Here is a 24,613-nt window from a genome sequence, read left to right on the forward strand (position 1 = left end):
TTTAATCTATAAGGAAACAAGTATTGATCATTTTATTTCAGGAAGACATAATGCAGAAAAGACGCGCAATTTTGTCCGAATATGGTTTACATCCATCATGTTTTCTATGTTCAGAATTCAGACTGCAAATGAGTTCCTACACTCAAACAAAGATGGAAAAATAAAAAACCTGATGGTTCATTTCCAGAAAAGTACAGAAGGAATTGCAATTTCCACCTTGGACAGATAAAAAAATAGTCTTCGCTCAAGTAAATCACTGAGCATGGGCACATACAAATATTTTGTAGGTTTGGAGGAAATATAAGTTAGCACGAAGTTCGTTCGATCCTTTTATTCCATAGAATCCACCTGATCAGGTATTTCCTACACAAAAAAAGATGGAACTATTATAAACAATAACTATATTTGACAAAACTTATCCAAACTGTACATACTAGGGGAGATGCACATGTTTATGTAATGTCATGGCTTATTTTTTATAACTAACACTTTTAAATAAGATATTATTTTAAACATTAGGAGGATATTTGTTAGAAACTAACAATTTAACATTAAATAACAGATATCCTTGTAACTATCTCCATGAGACTATCATATGGCGCACTGTTTTTATCACAAACTAACTTACATAGTGGAATTTGAGACATTCCAAACAAAAGAACCTTTTGAGAAAGTCATTTTGATTACAATTAAGTAGCTTGGAAATTATGTAAATTGGGCAACTTAATGGATGACTTGTATCGCCCATTAAATAACGTCGTCATCAAAGCCTTATTCGAAAAAATTTGGGGAGATCAATGGTTCAAACTGCACTCAAAGGTGGGGCATTTCCCATTGAGATAGGAACTATTGTACCAGAAACAATGGCATCACCAATTACAGTCCCTCTGGGCTGTAAACTCCTCTTCTGACCATCCCCATGTCTACTGTTGTCTATATCCCACAGTCCATAAGATATTAGTTTTATCATAAATTGATAGCATCTGGCTTTCAAGGTGAAATCTTGGCAAAAAAGCTCCACAATAACGAAGGATGGTGGGGATCCATTGGTGTTATATAGGACATATCTACCACATCACTAATCGACAAGATATAACAAGCTTAACCATTTATGCCAGAAGCTTTTTCTCGACTGATCATAATATGTTTTTTTCAAATCCAACGAAATATGGATCAAATGGATGGGCTGTTATCTTTTGATCAAATCAAGTTTTGGTGTACATCTAAGATAGATCATTCAAATAATGGATCAACCCCCTGCACGTGCACAATGAATACCCCAATGATCCAAGGTCACTAAATTTTTCCCTTTTTTTTTTTTGTTTTTTTAATTTTTTTGGTTGTAGAACAAGTTCACTTCATGGTAAGGGAAAGAAGTCAAGGAAAACCTGGGTGGAAAATTCAAGCAGCAGCGGCTTCCAGCAACTCCCGCTCTGCGCGTTCCTTGATCCTCCTCTCGAGCTCTGGTCTGAAATGCCTAATGAGACCCTGCACAGGCCAAGCAGCAGCATCGCCCAAGGCACAGATCGTATGACCCTCAATCTGCTTTGTGACCTCCTGAAGCATGTCAATCTCCTCCAACTTAGCATTCCCAACCTTCAACCTTTCCATGATCATCCATAGCCATCCCGTTCCCTCCCTGCATGGTGTACACTGCCCACAGCTCTCGTGCTTGTAGAAGTAAGAAAGCCTCGCAATCGCGTCCACAACATCAGTTGACTTATCCATCACTATCACCGCAGCAGTCCCCAAACCCGATTGGACGGCCTTGAGTGCATCGTAATCCATTATCACATCATCACATATATGCTTAGGAAGCAGTGGGACAGATGAACCCCCAGGTATTACTGCAAGCAAATTGTCCCATCCGCCTCTGACTCCCCCACAATGCTTCTCTAACAATTCTTTCAACGGTATACTCATTTCCTCTTCAACTGTGCAAGGCTTGTTTACATGACCTGATATGCAAAACAGCTTTGTGCCAGAATTGTTTTTCCTACCAAAACTAGCAAACCATTCAGGCCCTCTCCTCAAAATGGTGGGGGAAACAGCCACGGTTTCCACATTGGTAACTGTTGTTGGACAGCCATACAGCCCTGCATTAGCCGGGAAAGGAGGCTTCAATCTGGGTTTCCCTTGTTTTCCTTCAAGGCTTTCCAGCAATGCCGTCTCTTCACCACAAATGTAAGCACCAGCACCATAGTGGATATGAACGTCAAAATCATAACCCGAGCCACACGCATTCTTTCCCAAAAGCCCAGCCTGATAAGCTTCTTTCCTAGCCTTTTCAAGGTTTAAACGTTCATTAACATATTCTCCCCTTATGTAGATGTAAGCGGCAGTGGCACGCATGCCTACCCCGGCAATAAGGCACCCTTCTAATAGTTTGTGTGGATCATGCCTCATGATTTCTCTGTCCTTGCACGTTCCAGGCTCACTCTCATCAGCATTGACAACAAGATAGGAAGGACGGCCATCAGATACCTTTGGCATGAAGGACCACTTGAGACCAGAAGGAAAACCAGCACCACCACGGCCACGAAGGCCAGACTTCTTCATTTCATTTATGATCCAGTCAGTACCCTTGAGTACCAAGTCTTTGGTTCTGTACCAGTCACCTCGTTTCATGGCACCCTTGAGGAAAGGGTCATGCAACCCATAGAGGTTGGTGAAGATGCGGTCTTCATCTTTTAGCCCACCAAAGTGGGTTTTCTCAGTAGGAGGTGGTGGTGGTGGAGGCTGTGGAGTACTTGAGCTAGTTGCAGCTTGAGAGCTGAATGATCGCTGAACAGTGTCCCACTTCTCACTATAGCGACGAATGAGAGCTGCTCTCGGCAGAGAGAGAATGTTCTTAATGGGGCCCTGCAGAAAGAAATCGTGTATGATTAAGTTAAGAGAAAGATGTCTAGATCAGTTAAAAAGTAGCCTTTTTCAACATTAGGTCAATTAAACATAATCTTCACAACGACTATAGCATTGAAAGAGAGACAAATAACCTGAGTTTAGGACAAATAAGTGCAGACCCAAGACCAAACTAATTTTACCTGTAATTTAGAAACAATGAGTGTACACTGAGGACCTAACTGATTTTAGAAGTTCTTCTGTTCTTTTTTCTTCTTTTGGGTGAGTGGGTAGGTGAGATCAATAGCATTAGGAATATAGTAAAGCACAAAAATTAACAACCCATAAAATTCCATTGAGATATACACTAATCAACAAAATAATATTGTACTCCACAAAAAAGACTTTGAAGGGATGTTCCCATCTCTGACCAAGATACATAAAAAGCTTTTCAAGTACCTCTAGAGGCATACTTCTCACGATTCTCTGACCATGTGATCTTTTGTAGCCTAAGCACAAAAGGGTGAAAATGCCCCCAATGGATTCACTATGGGAGATTCACATAAGGAGCACAAAATACTCAGGTGGCACAAGTACAGTTGATGTCTGGTGAATTGTCTTAATCAAAATTTTCGAATTCTGAAGACGAAAAGAAGATCAATAGGAGTATAGGACTATGAACAATGAAAGATTTTGCATAAATTTATATAAAAAAATGACTTCGTCAATAAAATGGGTTTAGTAGTCCCTCACTTGGTTGACCAAGTAAACAAATGTATATTTTAGCATAATGACTGTCAATAAAATTGTGTCGAGTATTGTCCCTCGATTGGTCGACCAAGTAAACAAGGTCCGTTTCTAGCATGATGTCAGTGTCAATAATAGTCATAAACTAGCAGATGATTTTTTTTTCCTCAATTGGTAGACCAAAAAGTAAACAAGGTATTTTTTAGAACCTATTTAATTCAATCACAAGAATAATTGTCCTATTCACAAAGCTTAAGATTTAAGAGTTTGGCATTCTCGCTTTTTTTTTTTGATAGGTATAGGGTAAGTGGTTGGCAAATGAAGTTGGGTTCAAGGAGGTTTGAACCTAGGACGTGGAAACTACACTCCACACGTCTTACCATTTAGCTAAGTTGGCACTTCGCATTCTTGCATTTTTAAATTCTCCACAAATAAAAATTCAGTCATTTGGAAACACTTGCATCTGACAATACCTGCACCATGCATGTCAAGATAAAAGAAATTTCAAAATAATTTGTTTTAAGTTCAAGCCATAGAAGGACCTACATAATTGATGCTTACGCCTCGCGTCTCATGGCTATACCTCAATAGGGTGAGGCATAAGCTTCTTAAAAACAATCCATACAGTCAAAAAGCATTGGGCTTGAAGCCATAGCTCAGTTGGTTGACAAACTGCAATGTAACTTTGAGGTGGTGTGTCAAGTCCAGTTTACCCATCCCAGGTAATGCCTAAAGTGCCAGGTAATGCCTAAAGTGGTGATTTATTTCTCTAAATAAGAATAATTTGCAAAAGAGTTTAAAGGAAAAGTAAAAAAGCACAAAGTCATATATTATGTAGCACAACCAAAAAGGATTATCCATTATGTAATTTGATCATCAATTACTACGAAAATATATTTATTTGTAGGGTGCTCTAAACAGTAAAGTACAAATTTCATTATCATTTTTTTTATAAGTATTTTTTTTTTCAATTGAAAGTGGAAGAAACAAATAGACAAAGAAAATGATTTTCTTACTTGGATAATTTATTTTTTTTCTTACTTGGATAATTAATGGTAAAGTTCAAAAAAAAGAGAAAGGATGTTTGAATGGTCTTTACTGGCTTGAAAAAACAGAACATAAGAGTCCCCAAAGAGTTAATTTCATGGGAATTACGGGAAAAAATGAGATTTGAGCAAATACATTGCATTATTAAGAAGAGAGATTTACCCGGCAGAGTTCTGGCAACTCCAAGGGAGTTTGTTACCCACTAAACCTTACTTTATCAAGTTTGTTACCCAGCAAACCTTGAAGTGGGGATCCATGTCATAAATTCAAATTGATGCAGTTAATTTGTTACTTAGCAAACATTGGAGTGGATCCTAACCGCATCAATTTTTGGCATCCAAAAACATGATCTGATGTCACAAGGTAATGAAGTATAAAATTCTAAGAACTTTAAAAAAAAACTCACTATTGAATTTTAGTTTTAAAATTGGAAGTTCGGTATCCATCAATTTTCAACAACTTTGATCAAGCTCAAAAAAGATTATTATTATTCTTTTCTTAATATGAGTTTTTCTATTAAATCTAGATGGCCGTGGTGTTGAATTTCTCATTTGATAATCCATGTGGGCCCAAGGACCCTTAGTAAGATTTGAAATTTTACTAAGTTCGTCATGCTAGCTTGATTCATAAAAGTAAGGTTTGTTTAGTAACAAACTTGATAAAGTAAGGGAGTTTTTGTAATAAAATTGCAACAGATAGGTCTGCCCAGTAAATCTCTCTATTAAGAAATCGTACACTGGAGAGGTTACTAGCATAAGAACACAAGATGGTGAGAGAATGGAATATCCAAATATATGGTCGGTTTGCACAAAGGATTGACTGTCCACATCTTTTCACACTAGTTATGGATGGATTAACTACTCATATTCAACGATCATTTCCTTTGTGTATGTTATTTGCAGATGCTATAGTGTTGACCAATTAACCTAGAGAATGGATAAATGCCAAACCAAAACTACAGAGGGATATCTTAGGTAGAATGAAGACAAAGTACATGCAATGCACCTTTTATATGAAGACTCGTACCACTACATTAGTCAATATTGATGGGTAAGAAATATGCTAACATGACCAATGCTCCTGCATAGGTTCAGTTACCCATTAAAATGGAAATATTGATGAGGTGTGAACCATAATAGACTTATATTTTGCCCACATATAAAAAAAACAGTCTTTGTGTTATGCTTCTATATTATGGAATATGGATAAACAGTGCAATATAGTCACAAGTAGAAGATTGGAAATATTTTAATATATGAGATTCTTTTGCTATGAAATTAAATTATTCACTCAACTAGACAGGAGAAGTTCTAAAAAAATTATGTTTACAATTTATTATGATACATTTCAAGTCTGAAGTCCTATTTACGAGATCTGCAAAAGTTGGAAAGCCCGCCTAAAGAAATAAGCTACTGATGTAATATAAGAATTATGCATCTGAGCTGTTTATTTATTAACTTCTGTGTTGGTTGACCATGTAAAAAGTAACTTGGCGGGTTAAAGAACTTCAAAAACTCCACCTTATCTGTTTGCAAAGGCAGGGGGAAAAGTTTCAGCTAATTGACTATAGTTTGAGGCCATTATCCCTCCATTATTGTATACAATATTTGTATGTTCTCTTCCACAACCATAGGCACTAAGTCGGAATACATATTTAAAAGGACAAGGAAAAAATTCGGAAAAGAGGGGGGGATGAATAAAAAATATATTAAAATTAAGAAAAATGTAACATATAACACATTAGGCATTCATTCGAATTTTCAATATATTTATGAAAGAAAAAAACTATATTGAAAATCTATTATGATAACATATGTCCACACATAATTGTACATTTAATGATGCTCAAAAAGTTTAACCGTCAACGTATCCTTTGAGAAAAATAACACACTATTAAAAAAAAGGATACAAAAAAACCCAACATCAAGACATTATCATCAAATCCCACATTAAAAACATTTATGAATCAAATCACAAACAACCACAAGGCAATAAAAATTAACCATTGGCCAACAAATAATTGGTTACTATTCTTATTTTTATTTATTTTTCCTGAAAAACATGTTCAAAGCATAAAAAACGCATTTAAAATGTAGAAAACATGTTTAAAAAGTAAAAACAATGCATTTTTTAAATAAAATAAATATATGATTTTTTATTTTTTTAAGTGTTATAAGTACAAAACACTTTTAAATGAGACTTTTTAAAAAGAATGGAATTTTTTGTGACTATCAAGTTTATGTCAAAGTACAGTCATAGACTGTTTCACATATGTCCAAAGTTGACAAGTTTCGAAGGAGCCACCATGGTGAGGTGGTAATGTCTTTGTGTGGTATTATCACAGACCTAGGATCAAGACCCCGTCTTCACACAAACCAACCTACCAAATAAATAAATAAATAAAGTTAACAAGTTTCACTAGGCAATTTTGAGCCTAACGTATTAAAACCGGGATGACTAGATTATCGTCACAAGAAGCACAAGCAAAGGACTTAGGTTAGGGAGGAACACTAGTACAATGAACAGTTCAACAATATCAAACTCAATTATATCTTCAAAGAAAATCAGATAGATGATTTCTGACTTGGAAAGGAAGCCTATTGATGGTCAATGAATTGCGTAGTTGATGGTCAATGAATTGCATAGTTGTGAGGATCAATAATAAAGTTGGGGATGGAAATTGAGATCCTAGTTGACCATTTTTAATGTATAAAGGAATGACGAGTCAATCAACCAACTTTTAATCCATTGCAATTTTTCTTATACTATTTGGTCTCATTTCATCTGTCTCTTTCGCATTTTATTGGCTTTTCGAGATTTGTTAGCTTTCTATTTCAAAGTTGGCAGCAATGTTTTTTCTTGGTAGGAAAATGCGTCTTTGGTCTTTAGTTCCCTTTGCTATTTGTTTGGGTAGCTAGCATAAAGAAAGTGTTCTTTGTAAATCCTTCTTCCTTTTGATGCTTCCTATCAACCTATCTTCTTCCCCAGTAAGAGCCATATGGGGTCCAAACGCCCCATCCAAGATTTCTTTCTTCATACGGATTGTGACTCTTGGTAAAATTCTCATAATGGAAACATCATGGCTAGAGGTCTTCCTTTTGCAAAATTTTCTTTCTTATGCAAATCAAGTGGTGAATCAGTCGATCATCTCTTTATTCATTATTCCTTCTTTAGAGAGGTTTGAGTTCATTTCCTTTCATTGTTCCAAACTCCTTGGTGTTTTCCGGCCTCCTTATTGAATTAATTTCAAAATTTTAATTTGACGTCCCATAAAAGAAGAATTTTATGGTCTCTAACCCCCTTTGCCATTTGCTAGGAAATCGGGTTGGAATGGAACAATAGGTGTTTTGAAGGTAAGGCACATCCTTTGCATCAGGTTCTTGTATCAGTCATGGATATAATCCTTTTTTTTTTTTTTTTTGAAAGGTATAATATATTGATAAAGAGAGAAAACAGAATACAAGGAGGCCGAGAAAGCCTCCAAAAGATGAACAAAGAAAAACTACAGTTACATTAGTCACATAAAGAGTGCCATCTAAAAACAAAATCCTCAAAAGTCGTCCTCGCGAGCTGTATGTTCTATTTCGACCACATGTATAAAAAGCCCAATATCTCCAAGAAGCATGCATGAGAGCTAGTAGATTTATTATTGAACACTCTATCATGGAGTAGGGGTGTTTAAAGAGCTTAGAAGAATTTTTTTTGAAGAATTTTTTGTATAGATGGAGCCTCATTCGTTGCTCAAGATTTTCTTTTTTGTTGTTTTATCTTTCCTTTCTTTGCCTTGTTAGGTCGCTTCCTTGGCCTCCCTTTCTCTTCCTTTTCTTTTATAAAATTTTATATCTATCAAAAAATGTAGGGTTTTCAAAGGGAAATAAAAAGATTGTCAATTGTTAATTATCAACATTTTGGGATTGTTATTCTATTGGTGCAAGAATTTGAGGATTTCAAGGGCCAATCTCTTTAAGGATATTATTTTTAGTTCGGATAGTGTTTGTAGTGAGCCTTGGTAGCTTCATTGGATTTTTTTCTTTGGTTTCTTGTTTTATATTCTGCTTCCCGGTAGGTGGATCTTCTTGACCTCCTCTTCTTTTTGATTATCTATTTTATATTATCCTAAAAAAATTAATCTATTTTATATTCATAAAAAAAATTAAAAAAAATCCAGTTGAAATCATCAATGTAGAAAACAGAAAATAGAAAATTACATTTATGTATTCTCTTGTCAATAGGTATTATAGGAATATGATAGAAAACATGAGATTATCCTATTATATTATCATTATTATTACATAAAAAATACAAACTTATGCTTTTATGATTTAAATTATATTATCAAATCCATGAATCCTGTTCCTTAGAATTTGTGAGCAGATGCTCCAAAATCCATGGACCACCCTAACATCCCTACCTGTATCAATGCATAGTTAATGGGTGTGGCCAATGTAAGGGTTCAAATCAACGGGAAAAATGGAATAGGAATCGGTGAGCTTACTATCCAGTGCCAGTGAACAGAAGCAATAATAACAGAAATGTTCATAAATATGCCTTATGGAATATGGATCCACAGTTGATTAATATCTTGAAATTCCATAAAATAAAATTTAAAAGAGAGAGAGAGAGAGAGTTCTTCAGGTGCCTTATCACTTTCTACATCAAATGAGCATTGGAGCTGTTTGAAATCACAGGAAGGTAAATTAAACAGTACAATCTGTAAGAAGAATTTCAATTTCCAAAATATAAAGCTCAAAATTCCGCCTAATCTGATTTTTTTTTACCCTTAAACGATGTTCACCACAGCAAATATGTCTAAAAGAGTATAATATAAACCCTAGAACAAATGAAGAGAAATCTGAAGAAAAAGAGAAAAAGTCGGAGACAGCGTACCATGAAGAGCTTCAGAATAGCGACAAGATCCTTAGATGTTTCGAAAACCAAGCTCTCGAACGTGCTTTAATGGCAGAATTACAGATCAAGACTCGAAGAAGAGAGAGATCGCTCCCACCGTAGCGGAGTTCTGGAGAGAGGGTAGCTAATTAATATTTTCTTTTTTAATTTTCTTCTTCGTTTTTTTTTCCTTTTTCGTATGTTTAATTACTCTTATGTCCTCTAACTTTTATGAAAATGACTAAGGCAGGACTAATATCGTCATTCGTGGTGGGTTGTCGTCCAAATGTTCTAGCGGTTGAATTTTCCTTAGATGCATTCGTAAGTATGAATGAGCAACTCAATACACTAGCCATCTTACTCTCTATCCCCACCAAGTATAATGATGGAGAGTCATAAGTCTTTTATGGGTCTCCAAGGCACTATCTCTATCTCTTTATTTTGCGGAATGATGTTTTCAATAACCATTTTGGAGAGAGAGTTTGATAATCTCCATTTTTAGCTCGAAAAAAACTTCATGATGGTTGGTAATTTATTTGAATTTTTTGTTGAATAATAAAATATTAATGAATAGCTATTTTGGATGAGCATATCCTTTGAATATTTAAAATGACTATCCATAATAAAGTCATTTTAGATATTTCCCTATGAGTTTGCTCCAAGCGCATTAGTCATCATATTCTCCATCGCTCATCAAATGCTTTTGCATAGCCAATATCCTTTTATGAGTCTCCAATGCACCATTTTGGAGAATGGTATTTTCAATAATCATTTAGGAGAGGGAGTTTTGAAATCTCCATTTTTAGTTCTAAAGAGACTTCATGACACTTGAGAAAACTCCAGGACTGTTGGTGATTTATTTGGGTTTATTTTTTGTTCAATTAAAAAATAATAAAATATTTATGAATAGGCATCTTGCATAGCATCGTTGGAGTGCATACCCTTTTCAAGGCCTTGAGATGACAGTCTTTCACGGCTGACAACCACCCCCCCCCCTCCCCCCCCCCCCCCGCTGCCGCTAATCTTCAAAAAAAAAATCATTGCTTTTGCTACTATATTTCAACGATCAAGATAATAAAAAGGTTGATAGATGAACAAAATTATCTTATTAGGTTAGAATTACATACCTTCACCTTGGTTTGTGATTTTATTTTGTAAGACTCTATTATATCACAATTTTTTTTCTTTTTTTTTTGTATCACATCTGGATATTGCAACACTTGAGTCAAACAACACCTTGTGAAAGTTTGTTCACATATGATGGTCACATGTCGGTATTCTATCTATACTATTACTACCATAATATTTGTGTTCCATATGCTGATTGGAATATGTATAGACACCACCATCTAGAGTTCTGGGACTCAACACACTTTGAGATAATTCAGAAACCAATGATATTTTCCGGAGGTCAAGGGCCCTCTTTCCATAATGAATTTCAGTTTTCTCAAGAAACAGATGGTTGTTACAATTATTGGATTCCACGATTTTTCATGTTCCCACCCATATCTATTTGATGATATATTATTCACCAAGACATTTGGATCAAGAAATATTAGCCATTCAATTCAATGACCCATAAAACATTAATAACCACCCATTCAAAATAATACATGATGAGTTAGGAAAAAATAATCGTTTGTTTGACTTATCATAATCATACCAATTGAATGATCTTAGCTGTCCAACCATTCACCTAATTTCGGATGGTCAATAAAATTTTCGGCAAAAGTTGCACAAAAAAGCTCAATAATAATCTTTATTAGCCACTTGATTTGCTTCCTGCACTAATCAATATAAATAAGAATCATTTACATTACAAATAAATTCTTCAAGAAAATTTCAAGACCAGAAGAACTGAATTCAAACTGAAAATGGCCACATTTCTATGTTACACTTCAAGAGGGTAGCCTTGTTGCTCTGGTGTAGTGATGCCATGTACATTTAAGGTTGTGACGCAACATCCGATCTCCGATCACCATCCGCTGTTGCTTGAACTTGAGCCGCGTACTGTAAGTTCCAAAGGACATCTTCGAAAGAGGGACGGGACATCGACTCAGGTGATGTGCATTTGTTCGTTATGGAGATTATAATCGACAATGATTCTTGAGAACAAGTGCTGAGTACAATCGGATCCACAATTCGTCTTCGGCTGTCCTGGCTGCTGAACGATGCCTGTGAAAATTTTGGAGCCTCAACTCAAGAATTGAATATTTAATAAACAAAACTGCAACTAACAATAAATTACAAGGACTTAAGGATGAATCTAAATAGCAGTTTTAGTCTACCATTTCATTAAGCAGAAATGCATCTCCTTTTTCGGCTGTTGTAGGGCCCACAAGCATTTCAAGTAGCAAGAAACCAAAGCTACAAACATCATCCTCTAGTTTTGCCATTTGCCTGCAAAAGAGAACCCAAAGTTAGCTCACTGAGAACTTGTAGCATGATTACATATTAAAAGCACATAACGTGGAAAATATCTATCCAATCGCGCAATATCTCTCGTTTGTTCCCAATTGTGACCTTTTCAAAATGTCCATAAGAAAGTGGAGAAAGAGAAAATACTATGACTTATTATGTGGGAGCCTTACATAGTCTTTGGACCCTTTGAGACCATGTAGAATAAAGAAATAGCACTACATTGGAGATACAATTTTGTGAAAAATAGGCTACTTAATCTTAATGAACATGTTTCTTTGGAGATTTATACCAAAACTATATGTGGTTTAATTAATTTTTTTACCTTTGAATTTTTATGAAGTAGTTTAAGACATTGGGTTATCAAAATAATTAGTTCACAATATTGTCATTTATTTCTTGTTGAGTTTCTAAGTTCTCTCTTTGATTTGTTGCAAGAGAAACGCCAAAAATAGAGAACTTCCATTCAAGTTATTGTCATTTATTTCTTGTTGAGTTTCTAAGTTCTTTCTCTTTGATTTGTTGCAAGAGAAACGCCAAAAATAGAGAACTTCCATTCAAGTTTCCCTCATTTTTTTTAAAACCAATTCACGTAAGTCTGGTGTGTATCATCTTCGTGAGGGTAAGATACCCAGTCTTCATGATTGTAATGTGCAACATCAACCAATTGAATCACAGGTTCATCTCTATTAGTTTCATACATGAATGGTCCATGAAGAACAGGTAACGGAAGGATAAGAACAAACCTTTTTCTAGAATCAAACATATTCTATGTTTAAGGGATCAGTTATAATACCCATTACTTCACACCTACCAATATAATTTAAACCAGATATTTCACACATATATGTTTTTACATGAAGTTTAGCCAGTTATCTGTTTGTTAAAAATATTTTATGATTTAGTCACTCTAACCAAACCACTTGTTCTAGAGAAAATCTACAATCTGAATAATATATCACAATTACTATCTCTAACACAAGTGGATTAAGACCCATGATTTCCCTTTGATTAGTGTCGATGCTTACCATGATTTATTCCTTTCTCCCTTTGCCTGCAATCCAAGTAAAATATATATGTCAGAGAAAAAACTAAAGATAATCAAACCTTAATGTACCAATTAATCTGAACGTCAATTAATCATACCCCAAGTTTGTCAATTTCTTTCGTGATAATGGACAACCCATAGTCGCTAAGCTTAGCAATCCGATTCTCATCAAGCAAAACATTATTTGTTTTCAGTTGGTTACTGAAGAAACCAGGAATCATTCCAGTATGTAGAAATTGCACAGCCTTGGCAATGCCAATTAAAACTGCCAATCTCTCTGACCAGTTAAGAACCTTTTCTGGACTATTCTCTGCACAAAATAAATGTAACTAGATTAAACAAACCCCAATACATAAAAATTGCCACCAATGTTCATCCATACACGTGGAACACTCTTGACATACTGACCAGATAGGTGGGTCCGAAGATTCCCATTTGGCACATATTCATAAATAAGAAAGACTCTGTTGACGTTTGAATCATCCCGTTCGCCACCATCTATGCAGTGTCCCAAAAGGCAAACCAGATTTGGGTGGCGAAGCTTTGAAAGCAAATCCAACCGAAGTTTTAGGTTTCGAATTGAATATCTCTTAAACAATGCCAAACACCTTATGGCAACATAGGTCCCATTCTCTAATCTTCCCTTGAAGATCTGGAAAATAAAAGATGGAGAAATATGGTTTGTTAAATGGATTTAAAAGCTTAAGTATAGCATTCATCTTTCCTATTGATAGAGAAGAAAACATATAAGACAGTAACTAGGTTTGTAGTGGTGGAGAAATTTAGGCGTAATTAGTCCATGAGAGCATACTTTGAACGCGCAAATACACAATTATTTCTTTCGTGATTCATAAAACATTTTGGAGGCAAAGGGAGATGTAAGTCCCACATGTCCCTATTCCATTCATTATTGCTTCTCTATTCTACATACGAAGTGTTAGGATCCTTGGGTTAAGGCTTAAACTTTCCACTCCATTAACACCTAGGCATTTTTGGAGCATTGGTTTGGGTCTTAACATTTGGTATAAGAGCCAACCCTACGTCTAGGGTTCAAGTCATGGAGAGAGAGAGTAGAAAATGGGGCCCCCCTATAGTATGGGATATGGAAAGGGGGGGTGGGGTCCTTGGAAAGAATAAAAAAATGGGCTTAAACTTTAATTCCATTAATGCTTTGGTATTTTTGGAGCATTGGTTTGGGTCTTAACATGAAGTATGTTAAGGTTGTTGCACCCATAGATTAGGTCGGCTCTAAGAGAAATCCATCTCTTAAAATACATCCATTTCGTCTAAAGTTTCAAAGCCTATTCCAAGTTATAGATAGATACCTTCCCAAGTGAACCTTCACCCATAAAAGTTGACTGATCAAAGTTGTTTGTTGCTTCCTTTAACTCTTCTATTGAAAACAGCCGATATATTGTGACACCTTGTGTCCCTAGCTTCACCGCTTCAGATATAAACCCTGAAGGAAAAGAAAGAAATAACAGTCCTAATTAGCTACCAAATCCATAGAATTAAACCTATAAACGAGAAATGAAACCTCCATTCAAATGCTTAAAGTTTATTTGAAATGTTCTCACGAGTAGATAACTTACTTGCATTTGCAAGAAGCTCCGAGGAGATTCCTGTGACTGAGCTATCCTGCACTGTTTTTGGCAACAATTGTTGCTCGGATGTCCCTCGTGGACAAAATCTTCTACACAGAATAAGAAAACCAAATGCCAGAAATGCCATGACAACAACAGTTACTCCAATGAGCACAACTAATACCCATACACTTTTGGCCCTAGACCCAGATTTTGTTGTCTTTGTGGTCTTTGTGCGTAATTTTTCACAATATGATGGTTGATGCTGGTGTTGTGGATCAACAGACAAGCAATTCCCACCAAACTTAACAACTCTCTTATCCAATGTAGAGCTCAAGCAAGAAGGTAAACCACCCATTAATCCATTATTCGAGATGTCCACATATCCAAGTACACTGCCGCAACTTAGATGGTTCGGAAGAGATCCCGTCATCACATTGGAAGCCAAATCCAAATAACTGATATTGGGCAAAGAAAACAGCGCTGCGGGAGGTGTTCCTTGGAGTAAATTGAATGATAAATCGAGGTGTTGAAGCTGACGCAATGTGCCAAATTGTTCTGAAATTTCACCCGAGAAGGCATTCTTGCTAAGAAGAGCCGTGACCAACCCTTTGGGCATGTTAGGTAATTCTGAGTCTATTTGGTTCTCTCTCAAATCCAATACATGTAAACTAGTTAAGCTACCTAGATCAGGTAATTTCCCCGAAACCTCATTTTGGGATAAAGCAAGATCAGTAAGCGTTTTAATTCTGCAAATTGAAGAAGGGAACGGACCCTTCAATTGGTTGTTCTTCAAGCTCAAGCTCATCAAATTCGATAGCGAGTCAAACCAATCAGGGACAGTACCATTAAAAAAATTGCCATCTAATGTCAAAATCTTAAGCTTTACCATTGCAGAAATCTTAGGAGGGACTGAACCATATAGAAAATTCGAACTCAAATCTAGAAATTCGAGAGAATATAACCGATGGATTTTATCCGGTAGTGGTCCCCAAATCCCCAAAGATACTAAACTAAGAACTCTCAAGCCCGATAACCTCGAAAGAGTTGTTACAAAAGAATCAATGGAGAAACTCTGTGATAAAGTCTGATTGGGAATTGGAAAACCATCAAACTTAGTGATATTTGAAGGTTTGTCTCCCATGATTTTGAGCTCGGCAACCGAATTATCTTGGCATACAGTGCTTATCTGTGGTGACGAAGGCAAGAAGCAGAGGTCTCCTCTGTAATTATTCCAAATTTCCAATGGTTTTGGGTATTCTAGATGTTTTCTTAGCTGTTGAAGAACTTGGGTCTGAGAGGATTGCAATTGATGGGTTCCAGGGATGAAGAAAACCCATGAAAGACACACTAACATAAAGGAGAAAGAATACTCCATCGATAAAAACCCAAAAAATCTCATCAAAGGAGGCCAAAGAAACCTACCAAAGCTGAAAATATCAAAATGGTTTCTTCCCAGATGTGTTGTGACTCAAAAAAGCTGTTAAGGAAATACAGACATGTTGGGTTTTCATAGACAGTAAGAGCCACAACAGAGCTTAAACAAACTTGCATTAAAAGAGAACCTCCATGGATGATCTTATGAAGTTGTTTTCATGAAGAAAATATAAGGTAAAACAATTGAAGATCCTTACCTTCTATGCACAAAACGGAGTTTTCCACCATTGGATCTCTTAACAAAATTTTCAAGTATTTGGAGAAATACCCATTAAATAAACAGAGAAGAAATTGCACAGAGGTGCCTCTTGGGTACTAAATAGAGCATTTTCACGGGAAAAATGGGGTCTTTCAGCTAAGTTTGACAAAAGCCATGAAGGAGAAACAAGGAAAATGAACAAAAAAATGTTCCTTTAATGCGTTTGATAAGGATTTTGAAGGAATGATTTGGGTTTTTTAAGTAAGAAAACAGATCTAAAAATAGAGAGATTCGTAGAGAAACCAAGCTATATTGAGAGATATAGGAGTGATGTTTTTGCTGAATTTTTTTGGGGGAATTGAGTGATTTGGTTTGTTGGAGAGTGCAGTAGATGAAGTTGTTAGGGCATTTAATGCTGCAACGTGGACTTCTTCAATGAAGAAATCGAGTTCTGGACATTAATGGAGTAGGTTTTAGCAGAAGAACAGTACCAGTGCGAATTATAGTGGTGAGTTAGTCAAGCGATAGTGCCGTTGTGCGAGACTGTTACAGTATTATTAATTAACTGTAAAAAACAGAAAAACGAGTTGTTTTCTTTCTACCGCGATAGTTGGAAATGCACCTGGATTTGGTTCTAATTACGGTAGTGCCTGGATGGGTTTGGCTCTCTATTGAGTAAGAAATCTTTTATTTGTACTCCCAACTTTATTTATTATAGGAAAAATTAATTAAAGGATCCTGGTGGAGGGTTTGGTTCTCTATTGATGTGACGGTTTATTTGGAAACCATCGAGACCTAACATTAGAGAATGCTATTCTCCAACTCTTAATTTTTTTTATTTTACTTAGGATGTGATAAGTAAAAGTTGGGATGCCTATAAAATCTCTCATAAAAAAACAGTTGACATAAAAGGGAAAAAAACATTAATTTTGCAAGTGATTTGTGATAATCTGAGTATCCCATAACGTGACAAGTTTAAGAAATCATAGATCTATGTTCCTTGGGATACACGGTTGCACTTCCCCATAACAAGTGTATCTCAAGGGAATCATATTTCCCGAGGAATGCATATCTACGATTCTCGAATTTGTCACGTCAAGTAATCAATTGAGTTTGCCATCTGGGGTAGTCAGATTATCACAATTCCTTCCAAGTTTGTCTTCTTTCCAATGAATTAGTATATATTTTAGGCTCAGGATCCAATATGGTGTTCTGTTCCAATAAAATAAGATAGGTGCCTACATGGCACGTTTTAGTTGGTGTTTAAAACACCTCAGACTCCTAATCAAGTCATTTACGCAGCCCAAGGATTTTGAATTCCAACAAAAATGTGCCATGTAGACTCCTTACATTTTTATAGTAACAGGACACCATTCTGGATCGCGATTCTATATTTTATAGAGTGGCATTTTTCTTCACGATCTATAGAAACTCTCGTCTCAACCATTTGTTTGATGGATTCAATTTTGGAAGAATGGACATCTTGAAAGGAAAATTTATACTCTCAACCAACGTTTGGTGTTGGCTAAAATAGGAGGATATTCTTGAAAAGTCAGAATAACAAAATCTCAGTCCTTTGTTGGAGAAAAATCCTTGGACATTGTTGGAGGTTAGAAAATTCCATCTATAAAATATAAAAAAAAATATGATTTTTCTTGTAATTTATTAATTGAATTTTATACAGATAAAACTTTGATTTTTTAGGAGAGTCAATGATTAATGCACCCAATCTTGGTATGTGGTTGGGTACATGGCTGACGTGGTAAGGGCATAGAATCATAGATCATTTTCATCAGGATACATAGAGCAAAGATAAGCGATTTTGTGCCCTTGCCACATTATCCAACTGCATATCAAGACCGGATGGATTCATCATTATTCATTTTAAAAATATAATTCCTCACAAAAACAATTTTTATTTATTTTTAATTTTTGGCTAAACGACAAGTAATAGAATGTAACACAAGAGAGAAAAAAAAAAGTGAGTCGAAAATGTAACAAAACATTAGAAATATCCATGAATCTTATAAATCTGTTGTTTTTCATTAAGTTTGCACCGTAGACAAACGCAAACAGAAATATTTACGTTTGTTTGCAGGATGTGGGTGCTTGTATGCTAAAATTCTGGTGGGCCCTACCGTAAAGCAACACAAAATTTAATTAAAATTACAACTGAATCTCCGTAAAGTGTTGCGAAAAAAATACCTCCATAAAAATTTACATTATGTTAAGTTTCCTCTCTCTCTCTCTCTCCTCTCTCTCTCTCTCTCTCTCTATATAATATATATATATGTAATTTCTTAAATCTCTCTCTTTTCGCTCTCTCTAGCTTTCCCTAACTTCTTAAACATACCCAACGTTAATATAATTATTATTTAAACAAAAAATCGTGAGATAGAATCCTACTTGGAGCTAGTTTTTATTTATATTTTAAATTTCAAAAAAAAAAAAATGATTTTTTAAATATTGATGTTTTTTTAAATATAAGAAAAACGAAGGATAGAAACCTTACCTCGTTAATTTATATATATATAAATTAGATGTAGGGTATTAAAATGAGTTTAAGGCGAGTTACATTAGGCACTATCAATGCTAATATTGACATGTTTGGGACAATAGCGTTTCTTTCTAAAATGAAAAATTAGCAAGTGGAAATTGGTATCATGTAGTAGATATTTAAGGTAAATTGTCGGTGATTAAAGAAATTTTGGATTTCTATTATAATTTTGGTTTAAAGAGAATAGCATTGTATGACTTATATGAAAATGATTTGTCAATAATTTTTTGATTTGTTTTAAAGTAATATGTAACTATTTATCCTTTTTTATTTAAATTTAACCAATATTTTAAAAAGAAAAATAAATTTTCTTTTACGTTTACATGATAATCAAGCAAACGTAAAATTTTCCATTAGACACAACTAAGCATTCTAATCACAAAACTATGTAAATTTCAATAAACACAAAATTCTGCAAACACAAAATTCTGTATTTGTGGCAGTTTATGTTGTAAACAAGCATGCATTTCAATTCCATGAAATCACAATAATTCAAAATAGGAGAAATTAAAAAGGATAAGAATTTAACATGAGAGAGACCTGAAAAAGATAGATGATGAAAGAGAACAAGGGTTTACAATCCCTCTAACCTTACCAAGTTAGTAAGGATTTCACTCTCACTAAGGTCCTTAAACTCACCTTGTGGAATAAAAAAACATGATCCGCCACTTCAAGGTTGCAGAGGACAAAATTTTCTGAACATTGAAAAAAAAATAAAAGAAAATTTTTAATTTTCACTGTTGAATTTCAATTTTGAATTTGAAAGTTATGTGAAAGTTCGATAATTCATTTGAGCAAAACGACCTTTAGTAAGGTTCAAATTCTTACTGAGTTAGTAAGGAAAATGTTTTTTGATATTTTATTAAGTTAGGATGAAAAATAATTTTAATAGGAATATGTTAACCTGGAAAAAAAATGAAGATTAAGATGCAAGGTTATTTTTATAATCTAAAAAATTAATTAATTTGGATTGTCATAAAAAATATTCACAATACTCTGGTTATAATAGTAAGAAAATTATGAATCCATTCTAGGGTTATTTTTGAAAAAAATACTTCCACAAAGACTTGAAAGTTAGTATTTTCCTTTTTTCTAAAAATATTTTCAAGTGTTTGTTTCTAAGTCATGCTCGTTACACTACAAATCACTTGTATTTGCGGCCTTGCTTGGTATATTGCAAATCATTTGTAAATGCAAATAATTTTCTGAAATTAATTTTATGAGTGCTTGGTTACACAATGTAAATGATTTGTATGGATAATAAGAAATTGCAACAAATGATTTACAAAACAAAAGAACCCCAAATCATTTGCAAAATCACAATGAAAATTTTATTTTAAAGATCAACCAATCACAAAACAAGATTCGGAAGGGATTTCCCAATGGTTAGCAAATAACAGTTAATCATTCATTGCAAAACATTTGCAGTGCAAATCATTTGCGTTTATTTGCAAACACAAATGATTTGTGGTGCACCAAACCAGGCTTGCAATGCTAATGGTTTGTGATGAATGATTTACTATTGCTTGGTAACAATTGGAAAATCTTTTGCAAATATTTTTTTTGTGATTTAAAATTCCATTGTGATCTTACAAATGATTTGTGATACTTTTTGTGCTGCAAATCATTTGTTGAAATTTCTTAAGAATTTAAGTCATCCATGCAAATTCTTTGCATTGTGTAACCAAACACGGGTAAAATCGATTTGGAAAAATTATTTGCATTTGCAAATGATTTGGTGCACACCAAGCAAGGCATAAATTGCAAACATTTCAAGATAATGTCTAATCTTAGGTGTTCATACTTCACATAATTTGTTAGAAAAGAAGAGTTAGAATTTTCCCAACAAATCATTTGTTCAAGGGGTTGGGGTTTTTTTTTTTTTTTTTAAAAGGTCAACAGGGTTAAGGCAGACCCAAAACCAACTACAATCGAAGAATCGAGACACCACATGCATCTTGATAAATAATAAAGACAAGGTCACTAGAGAGTAACTCACAATCTAATTTAGTACAACATAAACTATGCGGATAGAAAACAAACATGTCAGCAGTCCTATTGGTCTTTCTAAAGACGTGGATAAATGATACTTCACTGAATCTGTCAAACAAGTTCATTATAGTAAGGACCACATAAAGTACACTTCACTGGGGGCTCCACCTGCCCTTCAAGACTTGACAAATTGCATTTTCCCAAGACAATCATTTTCAACCTACTTTATATATATAAAATCAAATACTAAACCATAAAAAAAATAATAATAATTATTATTATTATAATAAAATCGTGATAACATGACTCCCCTACCCGGCATATTCAAAATACTCTCTTGACATGGCACGTGTTAGAACCATAGATTTTATGTCTCGGGATACACATCTGTACGTTTCCATATATATGTACAATTTGTCTATCTCGAGGAAAAAGATCTATGATTTTTTTTTTTTTTGGAGAGTAATCGGAGGTTTAGGCAGACCCCCTGACCAGAATATATAGAGAAGGATCTATGGTTCTAACACATGCCACATCAAGAGAGTATTTTGAGAATGCCACGTAGGGGGAGTCAAGAAATTATTACTCTAAAAAAAATAAAAATAAAAATCACAATCTAATGACTCAGAAAAAAGTACTAATCCCAATCGTTAAAACATGAAATCCAACAGTCAAGTTAAGCATGTGACACAAATATTTACGATAAATCACAACTGTTGAATTTTTTATTTTAAAGTACGATTTTCAAATTTTCTTATAAGTCATTTTTAATGAATCATCGAATCCCGACCCCTAAATAATTTCTATTGTTCGATGTGGGATTCGAGGTTCATTTTATTTATTTTTTAAGTTTTTTCATATCAGATTTCAGAACATATATGTCCTCAACCTGGATCCAAAATTTGGATAGGAAATACCTGATCCGGTCCAATCCGATCCGATCCACTCCCAGCCCTATGAAAATGTTTTGAGGTCCACTTCATAGCTGTATCACTCAAGAAGCCAAACCATGTTCAAAATCACAAATTCCAATGCCAGCCATTGGACTTACTTGTTTGGAAGAATTATAAAAACGGGTTTGTAAGTACATGGGGACCCATATATAGACAATATGGTGCAAGTAGTTTTTTAATGTCCACTTATCCAAGAAGATAATGATGTCGTACGGTCATTAAAAATGTCATCTCGCACTATATTTTGGACCCACCTAATAAAATAAATAAATAAATAAATAGTATGATTGATGATTTTCGACTATTTTTTATTTTTATTTTTTGACAACGAAGGGCATCCAGGCCAACTTGCGTGCATCTAACTAGTCCCTACGCCCCACACTCAGGCTATACCCCACTACGTGGAGTGGTGCGTGACCACCAAGATTTTTAATGAGTAGTGGGATTTGAACTTGAAACCATAGAAAGAGCAGATTCCTTGGCCCCAAGTTACTACCATTCAGCCACCCCCTTAGTGGTTACTATTTTGTTATTTCCCATCATTGAAATTAAAGTTTGAAACCTACTTTAATAAATACTTTAATCCAATGGTTTGCAAAGGAGTGGAACAAATCCCATAGTTGTCGATAAGATAAAACAGGGGACCATCTCCTTTTTATAAATTTGTATTGCCTTCATAACGTTGGTACTTGGTAGTGAATCGGTGGATCACATTTTTGTCCATTGCTCTTTTATAGAAGTCATTTGGTCAAATTTTATTAATCACATATACATTGTGCTAGATATGATTCAAATGCTTTTTTTTATTATTATTTTTTTTAATGGGGGGAAGACTTGTTTAATAGTTTTTTTTTTTTTTTTTTAATTTATAATTTTTATTTTTTTTCTTAAATTTTTTCTAACACGTTTATGAATGATTTTTGACTATTTCTAATGTTTCAGAATATTTTTGTTTTAATTTCTAAGTCGTTGTTCTTTACAACCATTTATATCCTTGACTTGCTCAATTCCTCTGAATTGATTGAGATCATTTCTCCAAAACTATAAATATTGATGTTTATTACGGAGTTTTTGGACAATAATAAAGGACTTGTTCTGGATTCCCATTTTAAATATCTCTCATTAATGGACCCTAAATTCTATTTCTTTTATGTCATTCAGGTGGGATTTTTGAGAGATTATTTATAATTTCTTGAAATACTTGTAAGTTTCTTTCTAAGGTCAATCTACATGGAGGAATTTGCAAGATTGTTTTAAAAAAGAACAAAAAATAATTTTTCATTAAATCCCAAAATAGTAGATGTGCACCCTTTTATTTGTTATCTTGATGATATTTGCTATAGCAAGGCCGAATTTATCCCAACCACACCTATTTGACCCTTGAATTTATCTAACACCGGATCAATATGCTTTTTGACTCGAAAATTAACCGTCATATTTTTAGTCTCCAAGTGTGCCACCTAAGAGGTGGCCATCTATTGAATAATCCATGGCGGCCATCTATATTGATTTGCCCTATCAACTAAAGGCATCCTTTCTTTAAAAAAATTAATTAGATTTCAGGAGATTATATTTAACATTTTCTTGGAGAAAAAAATAATAAATATTTTTTTGAAAAGTTGAAAATGACACCACACCAAAAATTGGCCATGAGGAACAGTAAAAAACCATTCCTAAACGTGCCAAAAATAAAATTAAAAATTAAAAATTAAAAATTAAAAAGTGGCAATTGCAATTGTTAACTTTTTTTTCTTTTTTTTTTTAAATTTTGACCCTTAAATAGTCAATTTAGATTTCTTTTGATAATTTCTAAAAAATTATTACTTTTTTACAAAATATTTTTTTTATTATATTTTTTGATAATTTCCTCATATATATATAGGGGGTGTTGAAGGGACATAAGTAAAAAACAAATATTTTTTAAAATATGGGTTAGAAGTTTTGGATTGAGATGATTTTTTATGAGGATGATCACTATGATAAGAACATAATCCTCACAAAAAATCAGCCCAATCTAAACCTTCTAACCCCATCAAAAGTGATTTAGAATGTGGACCTTCGATTTTTTACCAATAATTTGTAATCCACTTTTGATGGATTTAGAAGTTTCAGATTGAGCTGATTTTTTTGTGAGGATGATATTTTCATCAAAGAGATCATCCTCATAAAACAGCAGCCCAATTTAAAACTTTTAACTCATATGTTGAAAAATGATTGTTTTTACACACACACACACACACATTGGTTTTTTTTCTTCTTCGATTTGTTCTCCTTTTTTTCGTTTTCTCCAAAGTTTTCCCCTACCATTTTAAACCCGTACTTCGACTTGGTGACTATGATTCTATGAGCCATCATTCAATTTGCAATTTATAGAGAATTTGGAAGAAAAAGAATTAATTATTTCAAATACCATCCTTAGTATTTAAGGTCCTTTGGATTTATGGTGCAAGTAATTTTTTTTCCAGCAGATTTCATGTTCCGTGCGATGTTGAGTGCAGTAAGGAGCGCTAATGATTGATTTGTGTTTTTGACCTCTTCAAACCATCCAATTTTCATTTTTTTTTTCCTTCCTTAGTTGTCGGAGGTTATTCTAAAATTTTACTGGATATATATCTTCTTTTTTTCAATAATTTTAGTACCTACCAAACATAAAGAGGTTCACAAAGAAAAAGGTATGTATGATTGAGAAAGAAGATGATGGGTGTTTATGTAATTTTACATGATTAGGTAGTTCAAATGAATAATTAACTAATCATAAATCAATCACCACCACTTGGATTTGTTTATCACTTATAATCTCCAATCCGGATAGAGACGAGGGAATCCAAGGAAGAAAAAAAAATAGAATTTATTTTTCTATATAGGTTTTCACTTCCACCCATGATTTCAAAACTTGGTTTGGCC

At 34.2% G+C, this 24,613-nt stretch overlaps 2 protein-coding genes across 2 annotated transcripts; both read right to left on the minus strand.

Moving 5' to 3' along the window:
* CI51 (51 kDa subunit of complex I) lies at nt 1-9,681 on the minus strand. Its single transcript, XM_086447827.1, has 3 exons — nt 9,523-9,681; nt 1,389-2,862; nt 1-363 (listed from the first exon to the last, which is right to left on the minus strand). Exons 1-2 carry the CDS (start codon nt 9,523-9,525, stop codon nt 1,402-1,404), a joined length of 1,464 nt encoding a protein of 487 aa, XP_086303953.1. The 5' UTR covers nt 9,526-9,681; the 3' UTR covers nt 1-363; nt 1,389-1,401.
* A 1,560-nt stretch (nt 9,682-11,241) lies between these two features.
* On the minus strand, nt 11,242-16,753 carry LOC147398587 (putative inactive leucine-rich repeat receptor-like protein kinase At3g03770). The gene is made up of 7 exons (XM_086447828.1): nt 14,581-16,753; nt 14,314-14,447; nt 13,397-13,640; nt 13,087-13,298; nt 12,969-12,994; nt 11,811-11,922; nt 11,242-11,697 (listed from the first exon to the last, which is right to left on the minus strand). Exons 1-7 carry the CDS (start codon nt 15,971-15,973, stop codon nt 11,467-11,469), a joined length of 2,352 nt encoding a protein of 783 aa, XP_086303954.1. The 5' UTR covers nt 15,974-16,753; the 3' UTR covers nt 11,242-11,466.
* Between the last annotated feature and the right edge of the window lie 7,860 nt (nt 16,754-24,613).

The sequence above is a fragment of the Akebia trifoliata genome, chromosome 7, assembly GCF_017979445.1.
Source record: "Akebia trifoliata isolate Shusen 1 chromosome 7, ASM1797944v1, whole genome shotgun sequence".
NCBI classification, from domain to species: Eukaryota; Viridiplantae; Streptophyta; class Magnoliopsida; order Ranunculales; family Lardizabalaceae; genus Akebia; species Akebia trifoliata.

Excerpts from the sequence above, each read along its gene's own strand:
- LOC147398587 (XM_086447828.1), bottom strand. The coding sequence starts at position 15,973 with ATGAGATTTTTTGGGTTTTTATCGATGGAGTATTCTTTCTCCTTTATG. Across the intron at positions 14,448-14,580 it reads GGAGCTTCTTGCAAATGCAA|GGTTTATATCTGAAGCGGTG; the intron begins GTAAGTTATCTA and ends CTTTTCCTTCAG. Across the intron at positions 11,698-11,810 it reads CATTTCTGCTTAATGAAATG|GCATCGTTCAGCAGCCAGGA; the intron begins GTAGACTAAAAC and ends AAATTTTCACAG.